Raw genomic sequence first — 21081 nt, 5'->3', positions numbered from 1 at the left:
GTTTCTAAAAGCATGCATCTGTCAGAGTTAGAAATTTAGATAGCCACTAAAAGCCATGGGGTTCCACTTCCTGGTCTGCTTTTGGTCAGTTTAGATTAACTTCACTGTTTAAAATGTAGCTGCCGTTTGCTTGAATGGAAACCGATATACTGGGGCAAGCACTAAGCTCAAGTGTATTAAAGATTTATAAGGAAATAGAACAAAAATAAAAGTCAAGGTTTCATAAGGCTTCTTTGGGATAAGTTGAATATATTGTTGCCCAAGATTAACCACTTAAAGGGTCCAGTTCATATTTAGCCCATAGCTAAAAAAAAATAAATAAACAGATGGATATAAATCAAACTGGGCAGTTTGAAAAATATAACTAGATGTTTTCTTATGGCGTCATCTGCTGTCAGATTTATGCATCCGTAAAATAATGACAGTAGTTTTTCTGATCAGAATGAGAAAACAGAATGACTTGGTGAATACAAGGATGGGCTTCTTCCACAAAAGCCCTCCCAGTCTGTGCGTCACCGAATCTACCTCCTGGCAGTAAACCCAACCTTGTTACAACAGGGGTTAGAGGCCGGCACTTACTTACCCCACACTTGCTGAGAGCGATGTACCACCACCTTTCCCTCACTGAACGGAAACTGCGACCACCCACGCAGCTCAGAACCTCCTCGTTGGTGTCGTCCTCCACCTGAGAGGGGGAAAGAAATGCAGAGCGTCTGGCGATGCAAAGAGGATGTTGTTATTCCAAACAGGGCAGCACATTTTTACCTCAGAGACATGCCGGCTTGTCACACTAGAGCAGGAACCGCAGATATCAAGATACAAGCACATTTCACACCTTGATATAGCCTGAAATGTTGCAACAAGATCTCCTAACCGAATCACCCTGACAGTCACACCTCTTAATGTAATAAACAACAAGGTTGTTGAAAAAGAGAGAGAAAAAAAAAAAGAAATTGTGAGGCAGAGCGATCTTTTGGGATCAACAATAGAAATATTTAAATTAGTGGAATGTTATGAAAACACATTATGGACCATTAACTCTCACCTCCTCTCCATCTTCATCTCAGTTTATTGTTTTCCTATTTTACATATTTTAATGCCGTTTTGCATTCTAAAATGACATACGGTAGAAAAGGTGAAAATCTGTTTAACTGTTTCATAATAAAAGAGAAGTGTCAGAGGTTAACTTACTGTACATAATAGAGAACAACTCCTGGATAATAGCAGTGTGTTTTTTTTCTGTTTTTAAACATTTCATTTCCACTGTATTAATGCAGATGTAGAGTGTTTGCATGTTCTTACCGCACATCCTGACCAGGTGTAGCGGGTAGTGAGATTGATGACCTGGTTGTTTTCAGGCCTCAGCACTGCTTCCTTCTCATAGCAGTTCTATTGTCAGTGCACACAAAAATAAAACAAAACACATTTAAAGCTATTAAAACAAAACAAAACAAAAAAACTATAAATACATTTAGGCATATGTGGAGAGCAAGAAGATTTGTTGTCCTGGCAGGTAGAAATGCTATTACATTTGTGACTCTGTATTTAGCTGACATTCAGACATATCTCTGTTTGAAGATGTGAATTCAGCATTTTTTTTCTTCTTCATATTCAGTTATAATTTATTGCATTCGGAGAGAAGACTTTTTTTTTTTTTCCACTGAAATGCAATGTGTTGGTATGTAAAAAGGTGTTTGTATTTTAAGAGTAATAATTCAAGTGCAGTCCAATCAAAAAGTTACATAGATTTATATGGATGACTCAAAATGATACATGCATGTAATGTATACATATACCTGCAATACTATTTGGTTAAATTCCCTTAAAAAGTTGCAGAGACCGCACACAATTCTTGTAGCAGTCAGCAGGTTTCTGGAGCAAATCTGCCAAGATATTTAACCACTCTGCTTTTAAGAGAGCCATTATTTACATAGTCCATACATTTTCAATGGGTTGAGGTCAGGCTATTTCAGATGCATCATTCAGTGTCTTTCGTCCATTTCAAAGCCAATCTTGAAATGTGTTTTAGATCATTTTCCTGGAAGAACACTTAATTGTGTGTCTATACCCCACCCTGAGCTCGATGCGTCAACCACTGTAATTGACACTGGGTACTGTTTACTTTGTTCTAAAAGCTTCAAATTGACATCTCCCAACATTACACTTGTCATTGTGTCCACATAGCTCAAACTTTATCTTTTTAATAAGCATAAAACTTTCACGAGACAGTATTCGACCAGCTGCAAACTGTATTTTATTGTTTTTATTATTTATGTCTTAGTTCTCAATAAAAATCAATCAGTTGGATGCTGCGTTTTTAGACCACCAAGAAAAAAATAATAGTTGAAATAAATTAATAATGGCAAAGTATTTCTAAAGCATCAATGTGGATGAGTAGTGCATGCAAACCTTTAACCATAAATGCATTAACCTATTAATATAGAAATAGGTAATACATACTTTTGTATTGGTATTTGCTTTCTCAACCCAAAACACACTTGTTTATGCACATATCAATCTCTGAGTGATAGATTTGTTCATGTCTGAGATCTTTAGATTTATCCAAACTGCTCTGTAGAGAGTAAAAAACAGGAATGTTTGATCCTGCAAATGTCTGCAAACGAAACGAGAATAAATCACGTTTACTGCTATAACAAAAAAAATGCTGCAATGTTGTGATCGACATAAGCAGGTGCTTGCATTACAAAATTGTTATTTCTTAACAGTGGTGCCACTTGCAAAAAAAATATATATTTATATAACTCATAGTCTGCTCCACAGGGCAGGATATACACAGAGTTCCTATGGTACAGTGTCACTCTTCTCATACAGATATGATCCAGAGATCACATCCGAGAAGAGATGTGATCTCTGTAAGTGACTAGATATATCTAACACGCCATCAGATCTGTCAGGAGACATAAGGCATAAGATTGCAGGACCAACTGAATGACTTCAGTACATGAGCTCCGAAATGAAAGAAATGCATGTCCATATCTTTCTTCTTTTAACATTCTTAACATGCCGAATCATTTCAGCAGAGATTTTTCTCTGAAATTCAACTTGCAAATTGCATGAACATGAAATGAAGAACAAGTTTAACAGGATAAGTTAGTAATGTCTGGATATTTAGAAATAGGTAAATCATGAGTCACTGGCTGTGAAAGTCATTTAACATCAATTTAAAAATAAAACTAGATTGTACTACATCTAAGGCAGCTCCATAATGGAAGGATAAAACATTTAAAATCTATCCACTTTGTCCTTTTGAAGGCAAGGATCGAAACGTCAGATCTTAAATAGGCGTTAAATTAAACTTCTGCAGCAAAGGCATAAGATTGTTTCTAATTTTTGTGTTGCAGTCATTTAGCATTTTAATGCTGTAATAGTCACAAACTCTGGTACTGAGTTTGAGGCATTGTATTGCATTCTTTTATATAAAGCATCGAGCTAGAGCTGGAAAAGATAAGGTTAATTGATGGTAGCATTAGGGAATGAATACTTACTACAATTGTAAGAGAATGCAAGTGAAACTAATGAGATCTCCCCCTGTGGTTTACGGGCTGGCACTTAAAAATAGGGCAAGAAACTCAGCCTGGGTGAAACTAGGAATGCTTTTTTTTTCCTAGAAAGCAACCATTTCATGTGTTTTGGACATCTGTTCAGTAACCAGGGGAGAAGGCCTTGAGGCAAACTCAGGAAATGCAGGAGAGATTTCATTTTATCTGGTTTCAAAACAACTCTGTCTTCCTGGAGCTGGCTGAATGTGGAGGCTACAGAAAGAACTAGGGATCTCTGTGTTAATTGTTGACGCATTTACTCCAACCAACTAACGCACTTTTCCTTTTTAACATTTTCACCAGCAATCCTCTGGCCCAGATTCAAAAGAAAAGAAAAAAGAAAAAAAAAATAGACCTTTGAATTTTTTCTTATCGCTGTTTTTGCCAGAAAGATAAAATGTGTAATGTGCAAATTTGCAAATCATTATGAATTTCTTTATTTTCTGATGCAGGAACAAGACTGTCGTGTTTTGTCATGTCTTAATCAATATTTCTTATTATTTTTGACTTTGTCAGTCTTTTTTATCTGTGTAGTCAGTACAGCAGGCCAAGGCTGCAAATTAAATAAACAAGATGATTAAAGTGGACAAACTAATCAACAGCATTTGTTTCTTTTTTTTTTAAAGGAACCAATCAAGGAAAGACCAGACAGGATTTGAGAGTTGCATCATCCTTGAGTAGAGCATCTTTTATATGCCAATTTTCACCTAAGAAGCCTTTAAAAATTACCATGAAGCTAGAAACCTGTAAACATTTTATACAGTTGCTGATAATCTCACACTTCCACATATTCGGTTGTTTCACACCAAAAATTTTCAGGTATGAAAAGGAACCATTTGTCAGGCAATGGACTAACCATTCATACTTCAATTCGAGAATGATTTAAAGTAATTTTATGAAATATACTTGCAGTTTTTTATTAGAAGATGTGTTTAAAAGACTCCAAAATGTGACACATAAATTGGGAGAAGGTCACTGATTGGCAGTTTAGTTCAATTAAGGACCATGATCACTTGTTGTTGCTTATGATTCATTACAGTTGACTGGCTCAAATGTGAATCAGCACCTCAATTAATGGAACCAAGTATTAACAGGTTATTAAAATATTCAATATTTTGTCATTTTTATGATTATTTATCTGCAGCAAAATAACTATCTACCAAGACACGTAAAATAAAATGCATCCTTCAATATATGGCCATAAAATGGAAACAGATTAAATTGGATTGACTATAGGTTATGTTAAGCTGGAGATACATTGTGTCATCTTTGGTATTTTTAGCTAAAGAAACGGGAACAAATTGTGTAGATAGCCTATATAGGTCTGTTACTACATTTAAAACTTCTTAAAGAAAAATCTTGAGCAACTTTTGCCTTTGCAAAAATGGATCAAGACACTTGTTATCAAACTATAAATAAACAGGTAATGAGATTGCAATTTTTAAATGAAAGCTTAGGGAAAATTCTTCGACTGGGAAGAGAAATTGACATCATTCTATTTTCATCATATCACTGAGAATTTCTGCTAGAAACTGACAGCTAGATAGAAAGTTTGCAGACCTTAGGTCCAGGTTGAATTGTTACAATTAATGTCACTACTTCTTCGATGCAAACAGACATGAATTCTTCTCTTTTATTCTATTTTATAGTCTAGCTTGTAATCTAGTGGGTAGTCGGCGCCTCACCTTCTCTGGCTTCTTGTACACAGCTGGCCACTGAGAGCTGTCATCAAAGTAGAGCAGGATGTTCTGACAGCAGCGCGACTGCACAGAAGGGAGACAGAAACAGAAAGAGATCACACTGGGGTGGTACATCGATCAGAGATATCACAGAGGTGATTTGACGTGATAACAGTGCAGAACTGGCTCAAGCTAAAACATGTAAAGCGCTGCAAGAAGAGGCTGATATATTGGTTAATTCATTAAGAGGAAATGAGGAAAGAAGGAGATGCAAAAAGAGATGTAGTCTGGTAATAAAGGAGAAGGAGAAGGAGATGAGGGTGTGAAGTCAATACAACAGTATTGTGATATCGGTTAATATAATGAAGTGAGATAGAATAAAAGAGAAAATGAGAAAACTAATTGAGTGGAAGATACTTTGGAAAGAGAAACGGGGGCAAAGAAGACAAGTACGTTCACTTTGCTAGATGGTGTGGTAAGCCAAGCTAATGTGGAAAAACACTGACATTACAACAAAATTTAAAAGACAAAACTCAAATTTATAGGTTGGAATAAAAACTATTGTTCTCAATAAAACCATAAATTAGATTGAATGTTAAACAAAGGATAAATATTTTCCCTACAAAAAAAAATCATTTTAAATGTCAGAGCAGCAACGCGTTTTGGTAGAAATATAGTTAGAAGCACATTTTGCAACTGTGTTGCATCACCTCATATTTTTGTATCACTGTGAGCTTTTGACAACCAAGAAAAGAAATGGTTATATTTTAAAAGCAAGTAATACTATTTCAGATCTTAATTTCTTCACCCTTAAAGAGTTGTTTTTTTTGTTGTTTTTTTTAATTGTGTCTGAATGCACTTATGTATGTAATGTATAAAAAATATTTTCAAAAAGAGCCCAGGATTTTAGTCTCAAGATTTGGTTACAATATTATCGTCCTTGGACAACTTCTACGAAAACATTGTGTTTTTCTTTAAGCTAAATATTTCTTTAAGCAGATATTTTACTCAGACGAAACCTAGCATTAGCAGTCCTACCTTTGGGTAGCGAAACTTAAAATCCAGCCGACCAAACTCTGTGAGAAAGCAGAAACGTGTGAGGAAAACCCAGTCCTGCAAAGAGAAGAAAACAATAATCAGACAAATGAACAAAATCAGTAAAATAAAAAAGCTGCTCAATAAATGCTAAAATATTGCACTCATTTGGAAGTAAGAGCAAAGATGTAAAAATGGCATTTGTTCATCGCGAAGATGCAGCTATGCCCCACCACTGAGGATGCTCTGTCTCTTCTGCTCTTAATGCCTGAAACATGTTTAGAAATAATTGTTGAGGAGTATTCTGCATATACAACCAACAGATAATGAACATTGGATAATGAGGCCAGCCTTGTTTATGGATCTCTTTAACAAACATTTAGACACAGCAAGTCTAGCATTTACATGCTAACATCAATGAACATAGTCTCATGTTAATCTTGTCATTCTTCTTCTGGTTTCTCTTAATAGTTGGTAAGCATTAAAGCATGTTGCAGCTCAGCTAATGGAGTTCGAAACATGATTTACATAAATTCTTACATTTATTAAGAAGAAGATTTCCACTTCATTAGATAAGTCACATTAGCATGCCTTGAAAATGTAATAAATGTTCCTTGATACAAAGTCAATTTTGTTTTAGGGCTTGAAATATTTTGTCAAATAGTCTGTAATAGTAAAAGTCCTTGATAACTGATTTTCAAACCAAGCTGATGCTTATGTCTTGTAGAATTAATAAGAATAGGCTTTGAACACTCGTAATATGCGAATGAATTCATACTTTAAGAAATGAAATGAAAAAAAGGCATTAGCTCAGCAATGACTCCTGTTTTCTTAGCCCTACTTTTAGCTCTGCAGTAGTTCCAGTGATTATATCTTAATGTTACCGTGGATGTTTTGTTCGGCTAAAAATATTGAATGAATCAGTCCGGCTAAAAACAGATAACATCTGGCATCTAGTTGACTACTGATTAGATGAATTAAAAATAACCTCAAAGACAATAAATCTGAACCAAACTCTTGACAATAATAGCATGAAAGTATTTAAAAGAAGAAAAAAAACAATGAATTGTGTACATCATAAGTGTCAAATTTTTCATTAAATTTTATTTTAGTTAGAAAACAAGATGTACACACACACACGGGGCTAAAAAGTACAAAAGAAGGAAGAGGAGGCTCAGGGAAGAAAGACAATAAAACTTGGTATAGTTGTGTGGGAGCAATAAAGAAAAAGATTGAGAAAGAGAGATATAACAGGAGGGAAGAGCTTCAGGATTGTTAAAAAAAAGGTGCTAAAAATAAATGTGAAAAGGGGGTATAGAGGTAGAGGCAAGAGGTTAAACATTTAGAGAGGGTAAACAAAGAAGGTATTAAGGGACTGCTGTGCATGCTAATGAAAAAAAATACCTGCCTGTCCCTAATATTATTCAGCCATCGACTTGGCAGCATGAGACCAGATAATAGTGCTGATGGTGTGTTTCACTTAGATTACATAAGGCACTGCAGCAGTGTTGGCATGGTCATGGTAGATCAGTCACTAGTGGCTTTACATTATATATATATCCTATACTGTACTGCTAGGGACAGATGAACTTTCTGTAGATAAGTGTTGCGGTGATGAATGCAGCACATGGATCAAATAGTCAACCGTATGTGCCATTTACACACAACCTTTCCATCTGGATGACTGTGGAGCCCAGCTGAGGTGGGAAGAGTAAATGAGGGGTAAACCAGAAGAAGACATCTAATCTTTCTGTCCTGAAAATTTCATGCAAATAACAGTTTTCTCATATTTACTAATAATGGAGAGGCTTTAAGCACTCTGTGTGCAAGCCTCATAAGACAATTATCAGTATCTTGAGTGCTTGTTATCAAAAGGGTGGCAGAAAAATATGTATACATTTAGCATTAAATAATATAACAAATCCCCTAATGTTCATATTTTCCATTTTATTTATCCATCTTTTCTGATCTTAAAACAATTTTGATAGAAAGAAAAAATAGGGCACCGTGTTTTTTGTTATGCATTTTTTTTTATCACAGTTGGAATTATCATTTTAAGAATGTGGTCAATTTTCTTATGTGATATCCAGACAATGTTCAGACAAAATCATGTTTATTTTCCTTAAAAACATAAGTATCTTTCAGAAAAAGAATACCTGTAAGCCAGGACTTGGACACCTTGAAATACCTCTGTGCATTTTCTGAAAGAACCAATGCAGTCAGAGGGGATGAAGTCACTCTCTGCTGTCGAGCCACTGATCTGCCAACTGAGGTAGTAATAGCAAGCTTATCTAAGGGTTAACCATCTTTTTGATAGAAATGCCTGATACAGAGATCATTGACAGGCTTTGCAACCAACTGGCTGCTGGATTTAAGACAAAAACAAAGCAGGAGCACCGATGTGTAGTGTGTTACATACTTTCCTGTTTGCAATAACACAGGGGCCAGGTTGCAAAGAAGATTACAGAGACAGACAGGACTAACGTTAGTTTCCTCTGCTGTGGTGATACTTGGAAAAAAAATAAAATCAATGAAGCAAACCAGGATTCATGTTCAACGTCTTAGAAGAGGATATCTGACCACTCTTGTACCAAGCTGTCTAATCAACCATTAGATTCATATTAGCATCAACACCATGTGTAGTGGGTAATCTTTCAGATGGGAGGGAGAGCTCGATGGAGCGTTTTCCAGATCCCTACATTTTCCAGGTGAGAAAGACTGCAGTCTGCTGTGATAGGTGCATTCTAAAGTATGTGAATGAAACTGATTAAACGAGATTGATTAACAACTGCTGCAGCATTCATCCGTGACATTTCAGTGGGAACAACACACTACAAAATAATTTCCACTTAACAAAAATTCTATTTTCATTTAAAAATTGCAGTCACAGATAAATTTAATAGAGGACATTGAAAAAAAAAACATTTAGTCACAGTGCAACACGGATTAGCTTTCATTACAAGCAGAGTTCTAGCTGGACCAATCTGCATGCACTGAAACCTACTGCAGAGATTTTCCAGAACAAAAATAGACAGGTTTTCAGTGGTATTGACAGGTGTTAGATGGATAGAGAGAGACAAGCTTGTTTCAACATCCAACATATGCTATGGAGCCAGTCTGAAATGGGTTCTGTTTCACTCAAAGATCACCATTGAGAGATGGCAAGGTAGGGTGTGCTGCTAACTAAGACCCATTATCTCAGAGTAGTAGCTAGCCAACTGACTGAGTGGCTTCCTCTTCCTTGGTGAAGGAAATCTGTATCTTTTATTATTTTTGAAAGGTCAAGACAAAAGTAAGAAGCTTTCTTGGAATCTGTGGGTTTGGTTAAGAATGACCTAAAGTTTAAGTCACCAAAACTTGTTTCTGAATTTCTTTTTTGTTATAAGTAGTCCATTAACACATGTCCTATTTAAACCTCTAAGTGGACGTTACACCATGATTCCCAACATCAATGAATGTCATGTTTTGTATTCCTTGTGTAGTATCATGGGCACAATATCCTGAATATTCCATGTGTTTCCCTGTTTTAATTCACCTGGATAATTCAATTACCTTTGCAGTTTCTCAAGTTCTGTACAATCTGGTTGTTGATATCAAGCAAAATGGAGAACATCCAACATATGCAGAACATAGTGCACTGATGATTGCAAAACACTATCTGCATGAATGCGCTGGCGACTGAAGACATAGAAGTTATGTCTCCAGGTTCTTAGTGAGAGAATGCTGAGAACATAGCAGGGGCATCTTTGTTGGAGATGTTAAATACAACCCACCTCTGAGCAAAGTTCCAATATGCAAAGGCATGCTGGTGACAGTAAGTGGAATATTTTCTGCAATTGATGTATTCAAAAAGAGCAACAGGCACAAGATAGATGATACTGCCAGACCCAGAGGTGAGAAACTTATTTTGAATGGTTAATCCAGCCTAAGGAGGAGTCCTACAGAGCTCGATAAGGATGTAGGACCCCGGAGGAGGGGGCATGCAAGTACAGGCAGGCAGAGTAGCATTCGACTCACGCAGGAAAAACTACGGTGTGGGAAGAGTTTAGTAATGCTAAGAAGCAGGATTTTCAATTTGCTTCAAGGAGATTCTGGCAAAAATGCCAGTCAGGGGAAACCATGAATCATTGCACATTTACTGCTGTAAAGATGCTTTGTTGACCCCATTTAATGATGCAGTCCAGTAATGGAATAAATGCTTATTTCACAGAAATTAAAGACTCTATCACATGGCTGTTTGTTCCCATCTGCTATTCCTAAAGGAAAAGATCTGGTAGCAGTTAGTGAAGAATTGAACATGAGGTCCAGCTCGAAAGCATGGAAACAAACTGGATTATCATTAAGTGAATCTGTCTGTGACAGACCTGAATCCAGTTCAAGGTGCTTTCTGCCACTGCCACACTGAGGACTGCAAATACACAGCAGCCACTCCACCACCCACAAACTGGTATTGGGACTAGGCAAAAATAGAGACAAAAACAGAATATCTGTCTTGCAGTATATTTTCTGTTACATTTCTTACAAGATATTTACAGTGCTGAAACACAGGTAACAGGAAAGCATCTTGGCTCATATCTAAAAACATATCATATTGTTTATGGCGCCTGCTTCACAGTGGGAACCAGCATCTGTCTCTGTTGATGATTCCCTCGCCTCTTTTTATTTTGCTTTCTTTGGGACATTTCTGAGCCTCCCCATTTTGAGCAGTGGGTGGGTTGCATCTCTCAAAGATTCGCGTTAAGTGAACTTTGACAGAAAACTTTCACATTAAATACACTGCTGCAGCTACACCTGACAGCAATGTGCGTGACTTGTTTTTTTTTCCTAAAATAGAACCTCTTTGAAACAAGCTACATTTTACCTTTTCTTTTTTATTCCATTGGTTCTTTGTTACAAATGCATCTCAAAAGTTAGATTTCTGTCCCAAGAAAGTCCCACACATAGTTGGATTTTTTTATATCCATCTTAATCAATGTGAACGATTTTGTGTTTTTAGATTACTTTTTAAGTTGCTTCAAGTGCAATTCTTACCTGGTGGAGTGAGAATCTAAACATACTTCAAATGCAGCTTTTCCCCTTGAGCAAAAGGAACAGGGACCAACTTGAGGCTGCTTGATTAAATAATAAAACAAACCAAGTGTGCCTAGTGGTGTTCAAACCTTATTGTTATCTTTTTGAGCTCCAGCAGAAAATATTTCACTGTAGGCTGAGACAGTAGAGTGGAAAGATTGTATTACAGATGCAGTCCTACTACATTATGCCACCCACTCCCAAAAGTTAGATATGAATAAATAAGTAATCTGTTCTGCAAAAACAAAAATAAAACTATTTTCTTGGTGGAGTGTGGAGGATGAATGTTGGAACTCACAAATCGAGGGAAAAAAACCTGGCTATGTATCAGTGGATCCGTCTGCATCACTTGGGAGAAGACAGTGGGTGAACAGACTGTGGCTCAGGCAGGTATTTTCTTTTAGTATCCATTGAGCTCTGAGCAGACGCCTAACCTCTGTGATCCAACTGATGATGCTCAAGTCCCTGCAGCCTGTTCCTGCTGAGCTCCAGTCTTTTCTCCTCCACACTTCTGCAGTTGACACTGATTGGTGAATCTTTTCTAATCAGGGGCAAATGGCAGGTTTAAAGCAGGATAATCTGACCTGACAGACTGAAAACAAGGATATACGAGGGGGTTTATATGTGAAAGAAATATCTGTACAAACCCTCAAACCTTCAAATGGTTTAAAAAAATAAAACAAAAACAAAAATCAGACTGCATATTATTGGGCAAGGGAAGTTTATTTCTAGGTCCCATTCACATACAAGGTAATTCACAGTGTTTATAGGGATACACAATATAGTGTAAATATACCATAATTGCCATATAAATGTGTTCAAAAATTAAAGGGCTGATGGAATCCAATAAATGTTAGCTAATGTATCCCAAGGGTTATGGACATTCATTTTACAAGCTAATATTGGAAATAGACTCACAGCAGCAGATGCTTACACCGGACACATTGCCCAAAATGCTAGAGGAAACAGAGACCAAAGCAAAGATAGGAAAGAGAGTAAAGGAAAAAAAAGAGGCACTTAGCATAATTGATATCATTATCTCAATATTTACCAATGTTATCACCAGTGCTATATTTTTTTAGAAGAAAACCCAAGTATAAATCATTTTTTAATTAAAAGTAAGTAATGAAAAGTAAGCTTCGTCTTTATAGGAAAGCTACTGTAAACATTAATGTTCCTGAGATCAAGAAGACAAAGGCTTCTACCTACCTCAGCTTTTCAGAGAATTAGTCCCAAAGCTGAGGAGCAAAGACACTAAATGTTGTCTCTCCTTGTTAAACCCCTTCCTGGAAACTGATGCTTTTCACATGACAGATAACTCCAAAATGTACTTAGGTCCATTCAGTGCCTTATGCAACATTCACAAGATTTTATAGTCCTTTTATAAATGCCCATGCAGTGAATTATTCTCTGGTGTAATGTGAGCCATTTTCCAGGTGTTAGTCAGGACTCTGGCAGGAGCATTGTGGACGAGCTGAAGCTGCTCAATTGATTTTTAAAGTTTTTTTAAGTTTAATTCTGTGGTTTGAGCAGTTGGGTAGTTGATTGCATGGTTAAGTGCTAGGTTCAAATCTTGCCCAATGACCTTTCTGCATTGGGATGGCATGCAAGGGTTCAGCATTTTTTTCCCTTGTTGAATCACAGTTGCGAAAGAAAAATGTAAATCTCAGAAAGCAGAAAGATTTAGAAATGAGTAGCAATTACAGTCGTCTATTAGTCAAAATGAGCCTCTTTTCAGTGGAAATCTGGATTCCTTCTGTGATCCGACAACAGAAATAGAAAAGTATATGAGAGGGAAGCTTTTGTTTTTTTTTCTCTCTCAAAACACAGCTATGTAAAAATGCAATATATAGTCAAGCATAGAAGCAGAGAAACAAATTATGCTGTTCCCCCCCCCCCCAATACATCTAAGGATATGTCAGTCAGCAACCCTTGGTGTGCATATGTAAATTCGTATTTTATTTATTTTGTTACTAGACAGGTTCCTGGGAAGTTCATGTTTAGGATATCTATGTGAGAATGAGACGGCTGCCTCATTTAAATTTCAAGGCAGTGGATCATTTCACCAGATACTGATCACCTCCTTCTGGCATCTTAAGAGACAGTGATGCTTTCTCACATACAAAGAAATAAAACAATCTTGTGGGTATCTAGATGCAATAAACATGAGTCAAAGTAGAAAATGAAAACATTAGTATGTTCTATGTTATTCAACCATAGGAGTGTAATGTGGTCTTATACCACAAAGTCTTGCAAATTAAAACTCCTCAATACTTTTGCTTTAAGTGAAATTTGTGTCAAAGTGTTATCCATGCAAGCATTATATTATATTATATGGGGTGTGCTTTAAGTTTAACACCCTGTATCCTTATTTAATGTCCTTATTTTGAAGTAAGAAACTAAGAATTTTCAGTTGTCCTGTTCTGTTGACAGCAAAAGGTGCTTGTCATGCTATCTGACAGCAGAAGCTTACAAAAGCTCTGAAGAAGTGTCTACAACTCTTAAATTGCTCATCTGACAGAATTTCAAGTCTGCCCAAAAACTAGTGGCTCCAAATTGCTGTGAATACCAGTCTAGTGTATCTCGATCAAACCTGAACCACGTCATTCTACATAGAACAAAAATAATATGAACCACAATTTAAAACTTTTGAAAGTTTCATTTACTTTTTGGTAACACAAAAAGAATCACTCTCAAAGTTTGTTTAGCATTAGGACTGCTTAGAAATTAGAGAAGTTTAAATATATTGGCATCTTGTTTGCTAGTGATGGTAGGAGTGAGCGGGACATAATTAGACTGATTAGGCCCTTGTCTGCAGTAATTTAGGAATTGCTCCAGTGTGTTGTGATGAAAAAAAGATGGAAAATAAATGTTATTACTCCAGGTACAACCTTGCTTATAGTAATGAGAAATGGATCATGACTAAAAGAATGAGATCCTGAATACAAGCGGCTGCAATCAGCTTCGTCTGGAGGTTAACGAGCTCAGAGTTAGAGTCACGGTGAGGAGGTCCGCCATATGCTGGACGCCTGAGATGGAGTAACTGCTCCTCCACATCAAAAACAGTCAGTTGAGGTTGTGGAGGGTATCTGGTCAGGATGCCTCATTGACACCTGATTTTTAGAGGAACAAGATGGAGGGCCTTGTCCACTCTGGCCAGCTTCATCTCCGTCACCAGATCTTGCACAGCTCCTCTCCATTGTGGGTTCTCATTTCAAGGGTGGTACAAGCCCCGTCCAGCTGCGTACTGTGCAGAAGTGATTTGACTGACAGTTGACTGCATTCACTTACTGGCCCATGAGTAACGTCATTGCAAATTCCAAACAATATTTCTCATATACTATTGGACCAATGGACATGCCATCTGCTATCACAAAGCTGTACAGTGTGGAGGAGCGCAATTATAAAATTAATCACAAGAAGTGCGCCAGAAGCGCATGTATTAACTTTTGGAGAAGAGTACCGGTGTTTTTGCAGCCCTGCAAGCAGATCGTCTCTCTGAAGAACGAGGCAGCAATGAGGAAGAGAGAAGCGGTGCAGCTGTGGTCAGCGTTCTGTCAGCGATACAGTTTTGTGTTGCTGGTGTGAAACTCCAGAACTACATAATTTTAGTTTGGTATGACATTCACTTAATTTTGTGTTTGGAATTTTTAAAAATGAAGTTCATGTTTGGATATTGTCTTAAATCATTTGACTGCATTACCTAAATACAAAAGGTTGCACGTTTAAAAAATAAAGTGCCAGGATACAGACATACTTATATGTATAACAAAACAAATATAGGTATTTATTTTGTTATCTGAATTGTTTTTATTATATTTGGATGTGCGATGAATTTAAATAAGACAACATAAAATATCTGGGGGTTTTTAGTCCATCAAAACCAAAATGGAAAAAATTTCTCCATTGCTGAGTGTCACTGCAAACTTCATTGGAGAGTTGTCCACAACCGCTGCACATTCGCATCCCGCCCACATCCCCATATGCACACCCACAACAGTGAGGAACAGACCAAAATGGAGACGCCCAGAACTGGTGTTGAACCAAACTCCACATTAACTGGCTAGAGAGAATCGACAATGGAGAAACAGCTTTAGTTTCTAGACAGGAGTGACTTGGAAAGTTCCAGTTGAGGTGTGTATGACCTTTGCCCCTGCAGTCCAATCGAGACGATGGAGGTATAACTGGGTAGTGTTACATTCTATCTGTGCATATCTCATCTGTCTCCTGCAGATTGTTGGATATATTAAAAAAACTTTTCTTGTTTATTCTGAAATTGAAAAAGAATTTAAAGAAAGCCTTTTTATTCACAGCCACACAGAAGAAACTGTAGCATATTTTTACCTCAACGATCCGCTTCCTTATTAAAGGAGAGCTTCTGGTCCACTCCTATGAACTTTGAATCTCAGAACGACCAACAAAACACCTCCTACACCATTAGACTGCAATTACCTCCTTCCAGCGTTCTCCCCTACATAAACAAGCCTTGTAATTTCTGTGCTGAGAAATAAAGTGCAACTAGAGCAACATAACATAGCCAGCTCCGCTGCCTCCATATATCACTACAAACAGAACCGCAGCCATATTTCAGCTACTGCCAGCCAACTCCAGCGCCTGGAGCTGCTGGGTTATAAATTCAAGGGAAAAGCCGGGGACTCATGCCGACCTCGGAGCATCGTCTGTAAGGCGACGCTTAAGGCTGTAGCCATGACAGCAGAGGGAAGAACTGACCCAGAGATGAATCCCTGCAGTGAGCCGAAAGGGGTTGTCAAGGTTGAGGTGGTGGAATGGAGGAGGGGGCGGGGGTGTATCATTTAACACACCACAGGCTGGGGCTATGAAAGACCCCTTTGTTAGGGAAACAAACACAAAGAATTAGCGACAAACATCTGTCAGCCAAACAGAGGCGTTTTTCACAGGCCTGAAACATGCAAGCCCACCACCATCCAAACACAGTTAATTCATGCTCCCTTTGCCTCACTCTTCAACTCCAACATACCTTCATTTACAGCTGCCATAGAAACCTCAAAGGACATGCCTTCATCTACAACAAACATCAATTTTTATTCCGTCCTGCTCTTTTCCATTTGCGCTCAAGTGTTTTTCAACTCAATTCCTGGCGGTAGCACATGCTTCTGACAATGATGTTCAAAGCAGTAAATTAGTTTGACTTTGTTCCAATATGAGCAAATTCTCTGTGCTTTTCATACATACAAACAAGGCAAAACAGTGCCACTTGAGCGGTGAATACACACATTTATAAACTGAAAGCAGAGGAATCAACTGGTTATTATCCTCATTCATAATTAATCGCAACGGCTTAAAAAACAGCAAATCCAAGGCTAAAATCACAACTGTCTGGCTAACCTTTTCTCAACTGAAACGGACGCTTATTAATTGAAAATACTAAATTTGATATGAATTCAGTAGCTGCTGTTGAATGACAGAATTGTTTCTGTTGCTTTCAAAATGAAATGGATGGAGGCATTCACGAAAAGAGAAAGTAACATAAAACTTTGAGAAAAAAAAAATCTGTTAGAAATTTCAGTCCCTGGATGTAGTCTTTAATATGCAGCCAGAGGAGCCACTACTCTTCAAGAAAGGCTTTGAACAGGATTTTGGAACCTAGCTGCAGGGATTTGCTCCCTTTCCGCTGCAGGGGCTTTAGAGAGGTCAGGTGCTGATGTCAGGCGATAAGGCCATGCTTTCAATTCGGCCTTCCACTTCCTCCCAGAAGGTATTTGATGGGGTTGAGGTCAGGTTCTGTGCACACCAGTTAAGTGTTTCTAAAACAAACTCAAAGAGCTTTCTGTTTTGGACATGGCGTTATGTACTGGGAACTGACAAAAGGAAAGAGCCCCCTCCAGTTGTTTCTTTGCTGTTGAGGATTGGATGTATAACTTTTACCAAAGAAAACATGAGCTAAAATTATAACACAAACCAAAAAAGGAACAGTTTCCCAAATATGAGGATTTGCGCACTTTTACGCTTCACACTGTCGGTCTTAGAAAGCATGCAGTTTGATGGTGACACTAAGGCTTGAGGAAATTTTATGCACATTTATTAAGAAAGCAGAGCTGATTATAAAAATGTTTTAAAAGGCTAAGACATTAATCCATATTTGCTGTCCTGATCAAAGCCTTGGAAAAGCTGCTCGATGTAGTTCAGGTATTTTCTGGCTCAAACAGATCATATGACCCGTTTTAGTTCATCTGAGCTGAGCTGTTTACATGAAATGTAAAACAACATGAAGACCCTGCATTTTTGTTAGATAACTAAGGTATAATGATTATGCTGAACTGTTTATTTATTTGTATGGGACAAATCCTGCATGTTGTTCAGAGTGTGCAGCTGTCTTAAACTGGAAATGATTTTGTTATGGGTGCGTATCCCTAGAAACAGACAATGATGGTACGGTTGTAGACAAAACCAATGGCAACGCTGATTAGAAATTAAATCAGTTAACTGGGTGTGGTTTACTGATGAATGATTATAGTGCAATTTGCTACAGATTACACTGGTTTTACCTGCGTAGTTTTACAAACTGTTTGACAGGATAACATAAACATGAATATAGGTCTAGAACATGAGCAGGCAGGATTCAAATTTTGGAAAATTATCCTGCTGTGCATGGATGAAGGTCAGTGCTCAATATTTAATATGACTAATGCAGCCTTGAAAATATGGAGGAGAAATATTCCATTAGGGCTGTGACCAGAAGATGGTCAAAGCCATCAGTGGCATCCTCTGCTGGGGCTTGATGCCTTGTGATCCAGCATGACTCCATCTATGAGCTCTGCTGGTAATTAAGCAATGAGTACGTCCTCAGCCCTGACGGAGCTAAAAAGGGCATCACTGCTGATCAACAGAGAGGGCTAAATGAAACAGGAAGTGTGTGAAATGCAACAGGATAAATAAAATAATTTAAGCGTTGTGAGAACTATGCTGCTGTCCTTTTAGGGGTGTACATATTTCTGCTTTTATGGAAATCTTTTGTTATTAAAGAAATTACTTGCTTCACAAAAATACAGTTTACCTCATTCAGTTTATTGTGTTTTTTTTCTTCATTTGATTTTTTTTTTTATCTGTGACTTAATGAAATATTCTATAAAGGGATGATGAGAAAAAATCTATTGTTGTGATTTTTTGACATGTTTAAAGTCACTGATCACTTTTGCAAACAGAACCGAAAATATGAACCAGATACAGTTTTACTATAAAATAAATATGTTTGCTACTCAAGCCTAATTCTTGTCCTGTTTGTTATCGTTGGGGCTCCTCTGACTGTGGGTCAAAATGCATTTCTCTGGTAGATCTAAGGAGATCCTTACATCTCAGCAGTTCCAGTGTTCAGATGGCATATTTTTACACCTTTAAAAATTGTTTAAAGTTCATTTGGCACATTTTTAAAAGACCATCAATAGGAGCTTAGTTTATCGTAAAGGTTGCCAACTGTTTGTCTCCAACAGTTTTCATAAGTATTTTTTAAGTGGATTCAAAGCTATAAGTCAGACTCTTTTGTAAGATCAGCCAAATTATCTTTAGAGTAGCGAGCTACAGAACACGTCATGATCCGGTTTCCTACTTTGTTGTAAATTGTTATATGACCCGAGATAAGATCCCAAAAACAAGGTTCCATGCACAAGTACCTCTGGTGGCATCGCATAAAGCAACATTTTTCTAAGTAGACCTATTTGTAAGTTTATTAATTTCCCCTCTTTATTTGAATGTCCTTAAATCAAATGTCTCCATCAAAACATGTTGGATGCAGATACATGTTTCAGTCAAAACACTGAATGGATTTCAGTAATATATGAGCACAATAACTCACAGGGAAGGGGCATTTTGTGAAAAAATACTGCAGTAGAAAGGAACAATTAAATTCATGACCAAAGATCTTCATTGAGACAGATATAGTCTGGGTAGTTCCTCCTATTAAAGTCCCAAAGATTTTTCCTGCAGAACTGTTGCATCACCTGCTGCTTCTGCAGAAAATAATTGCCAGGGAGACAAACAGGGGTCATGGAGTTAACCTCTGGCATAAGAACATAAGGCTGGACCTTGTGCAGCTCAAATGGTTTAGTATCAATGTCAAAATGTCTCAGAAGTAGCTCTTCTTCTGCCACAGTGTGTTCAAATATTAACTATATCTTCAATTCTTGTGCATCTTGTAAACTCATGTGCCCAAATACAGAATTAGAAGAATTAGTTGGGTTTTACTCTCCAGAGTTCTTCCCCAAAATATATTTTCTGAACTTCTGCAGCAGAAACCCATCCTTCATAATGGAAGGTTGGTAGGTTATTGCTATTGTACACTGAATAATGAAAACTATACACTACTCTATGATGTCTTTAATAGCTGACATAATGTTCAAAAACAAGAATGCACTAACCTGAAAAAGACAGACTTAAGGAGGTCATATATCAGCTACTCAATGCAAGGATATTTAAAGCAAATAACAAAAAGTATGAATTTTATTAAATCAGTAGCTACTTTAATTGTGATTGAATAAACAGAAATATAAGTTACTATATGCAACTGCTTCTGCAGACATATTTGACAGTTATTTAGATCTCCTTTCAAGTAAAAATGTCAATCATTCTCACATCTCAGCATCATGATTGGCATTTTTTATATATATATATTTTCAGACATTATACATACAAAGCAATCAATCACTAGCACAATGAATTTAGTTAATAGATAGACAAAATAATTATAAGTTGCAGCCCTGGATAATCAAAGCTTCACATATTTGGCTTATTTGTTATAAAAGCAGACGGTTGAATCTGAGGAAGTCATGTCAAGCTTCTGTTTTATTTACTAGCTTTCAGAGCAGTTATCACAGCGGTTCTGTAATTCCACAATCGCCAACAGCTAAAATAAGCAGCAATAGTTAGCCTAGCATAGTTCAGTGTCACAGGAGAGCAGCAACAGGGAATGAGGTGTCTACTTTAATCCCTTTTTAGTCCTCCTATTTCCCCCAAGGCCACTGCATTGTGATGCAGAGTCACTCAGCCACCTCACAAATTGTGCGAGTGTGTGTGTGTGTGTGTGTGTATGTACACCTCATTAATCAAGTCCTATGCCTTGATGCAGTATCTGGTCAATTCAGCATCTCCCAGCTTCTGTTTCCCTTTAATTCTTGGTTGAGTCCTCACAGTTTCCATCCTCTCATCTCCATAGATTTCTGTCTTTTTTTCCTCCTCTTTCTCCCAAGATCCATGTTTGCTTGCTAAGCCTCATTAACAATTAATTACCAGTCAGCTAGTCAAGTCACCCCTGGACCGCTGGGCCTCTCAATGATTCATTAGTCAGGGCTACACAACGTGGCACAGTATAAACACACACACACACACACACACACACACACACAAAAACGCAGAAGTTTGATGCCTTTTCTTTCAGTTGTTGGGGGTGGTGGTGTGTCGACAGACTTTTAGGGGACACATGAACGCACATACACACACACACACACACATAATAGCAAGCATATGGAAACACCTCACATGCGTGAACACATCCAGCATCACCTGTATCTAATCACAATGTCCTCATTAAAAAGAGATGAAGGAAAACTGATTGAGTCATGCATGCAAGAGGTTCATGAAAAGTACTTCAAAGTCAAACTAAAAGACTTTGTTGTGTCTTCGAAAGTTCACTTTGGGAAGAGTTCAGAACTGAAAAGTGAAATTATTTAAATCAAGCTAAAACTAAAGCCTTTCTTCTGTTCTAC

The 21081-nt window shown here is 37.4% G+C and overlaps 1 protein-coding gene across 1 annotated transcript in view; it reads right to left on the bottom strand.

Moving 5' to 3' along the window:
- tmem145 (transmembrane protein 145) overlaps positions 1-21081 on the bottom strand; it is a 56840-nt gene that overhangs the window by 28611 nt on the left and 7148 nt on the right. Inside the window, exons 2-5 of the mRNA XM_007553757.2 lie at positions 6278-6352; positions 5246-5323; positions 1303-1389; positions 584-685 (exon numbers count right to left, since the gene is read on the bottom strand). Of these exons, the coding sequence (XP_007553819.1) occupies positions 584-685; positions 1303-1389; positions 5246-5323; positions 6278-6352 (342 nt within the window). The remainder of the gene's footprint in view (positions 1-583; positions 686-1302; positions 1390-5245; positions 5324-6277; positions 6353-21081) is intronic.

Source organism: Poecilia formosa, unplaced genomic scaffold (genome assembly GCF_000485575.1).
Source record: "Poecilia formosa unplaced genomic scaffold, Poecilia_formosa-5.1.2 Scaffold59, whole genome shotgun sequence".
Lineage (NCBI taxonomy): Eukaryota > Metazoa > Chordata > Actinopteri > Cyprinodontiformes > Poeciliidae > Poecilia > Poecilia formosa.
Note: the sequence above shows the minus strand (reverse complement) of the source record. Positions and strands in the feature narration are given on the sequence as shown.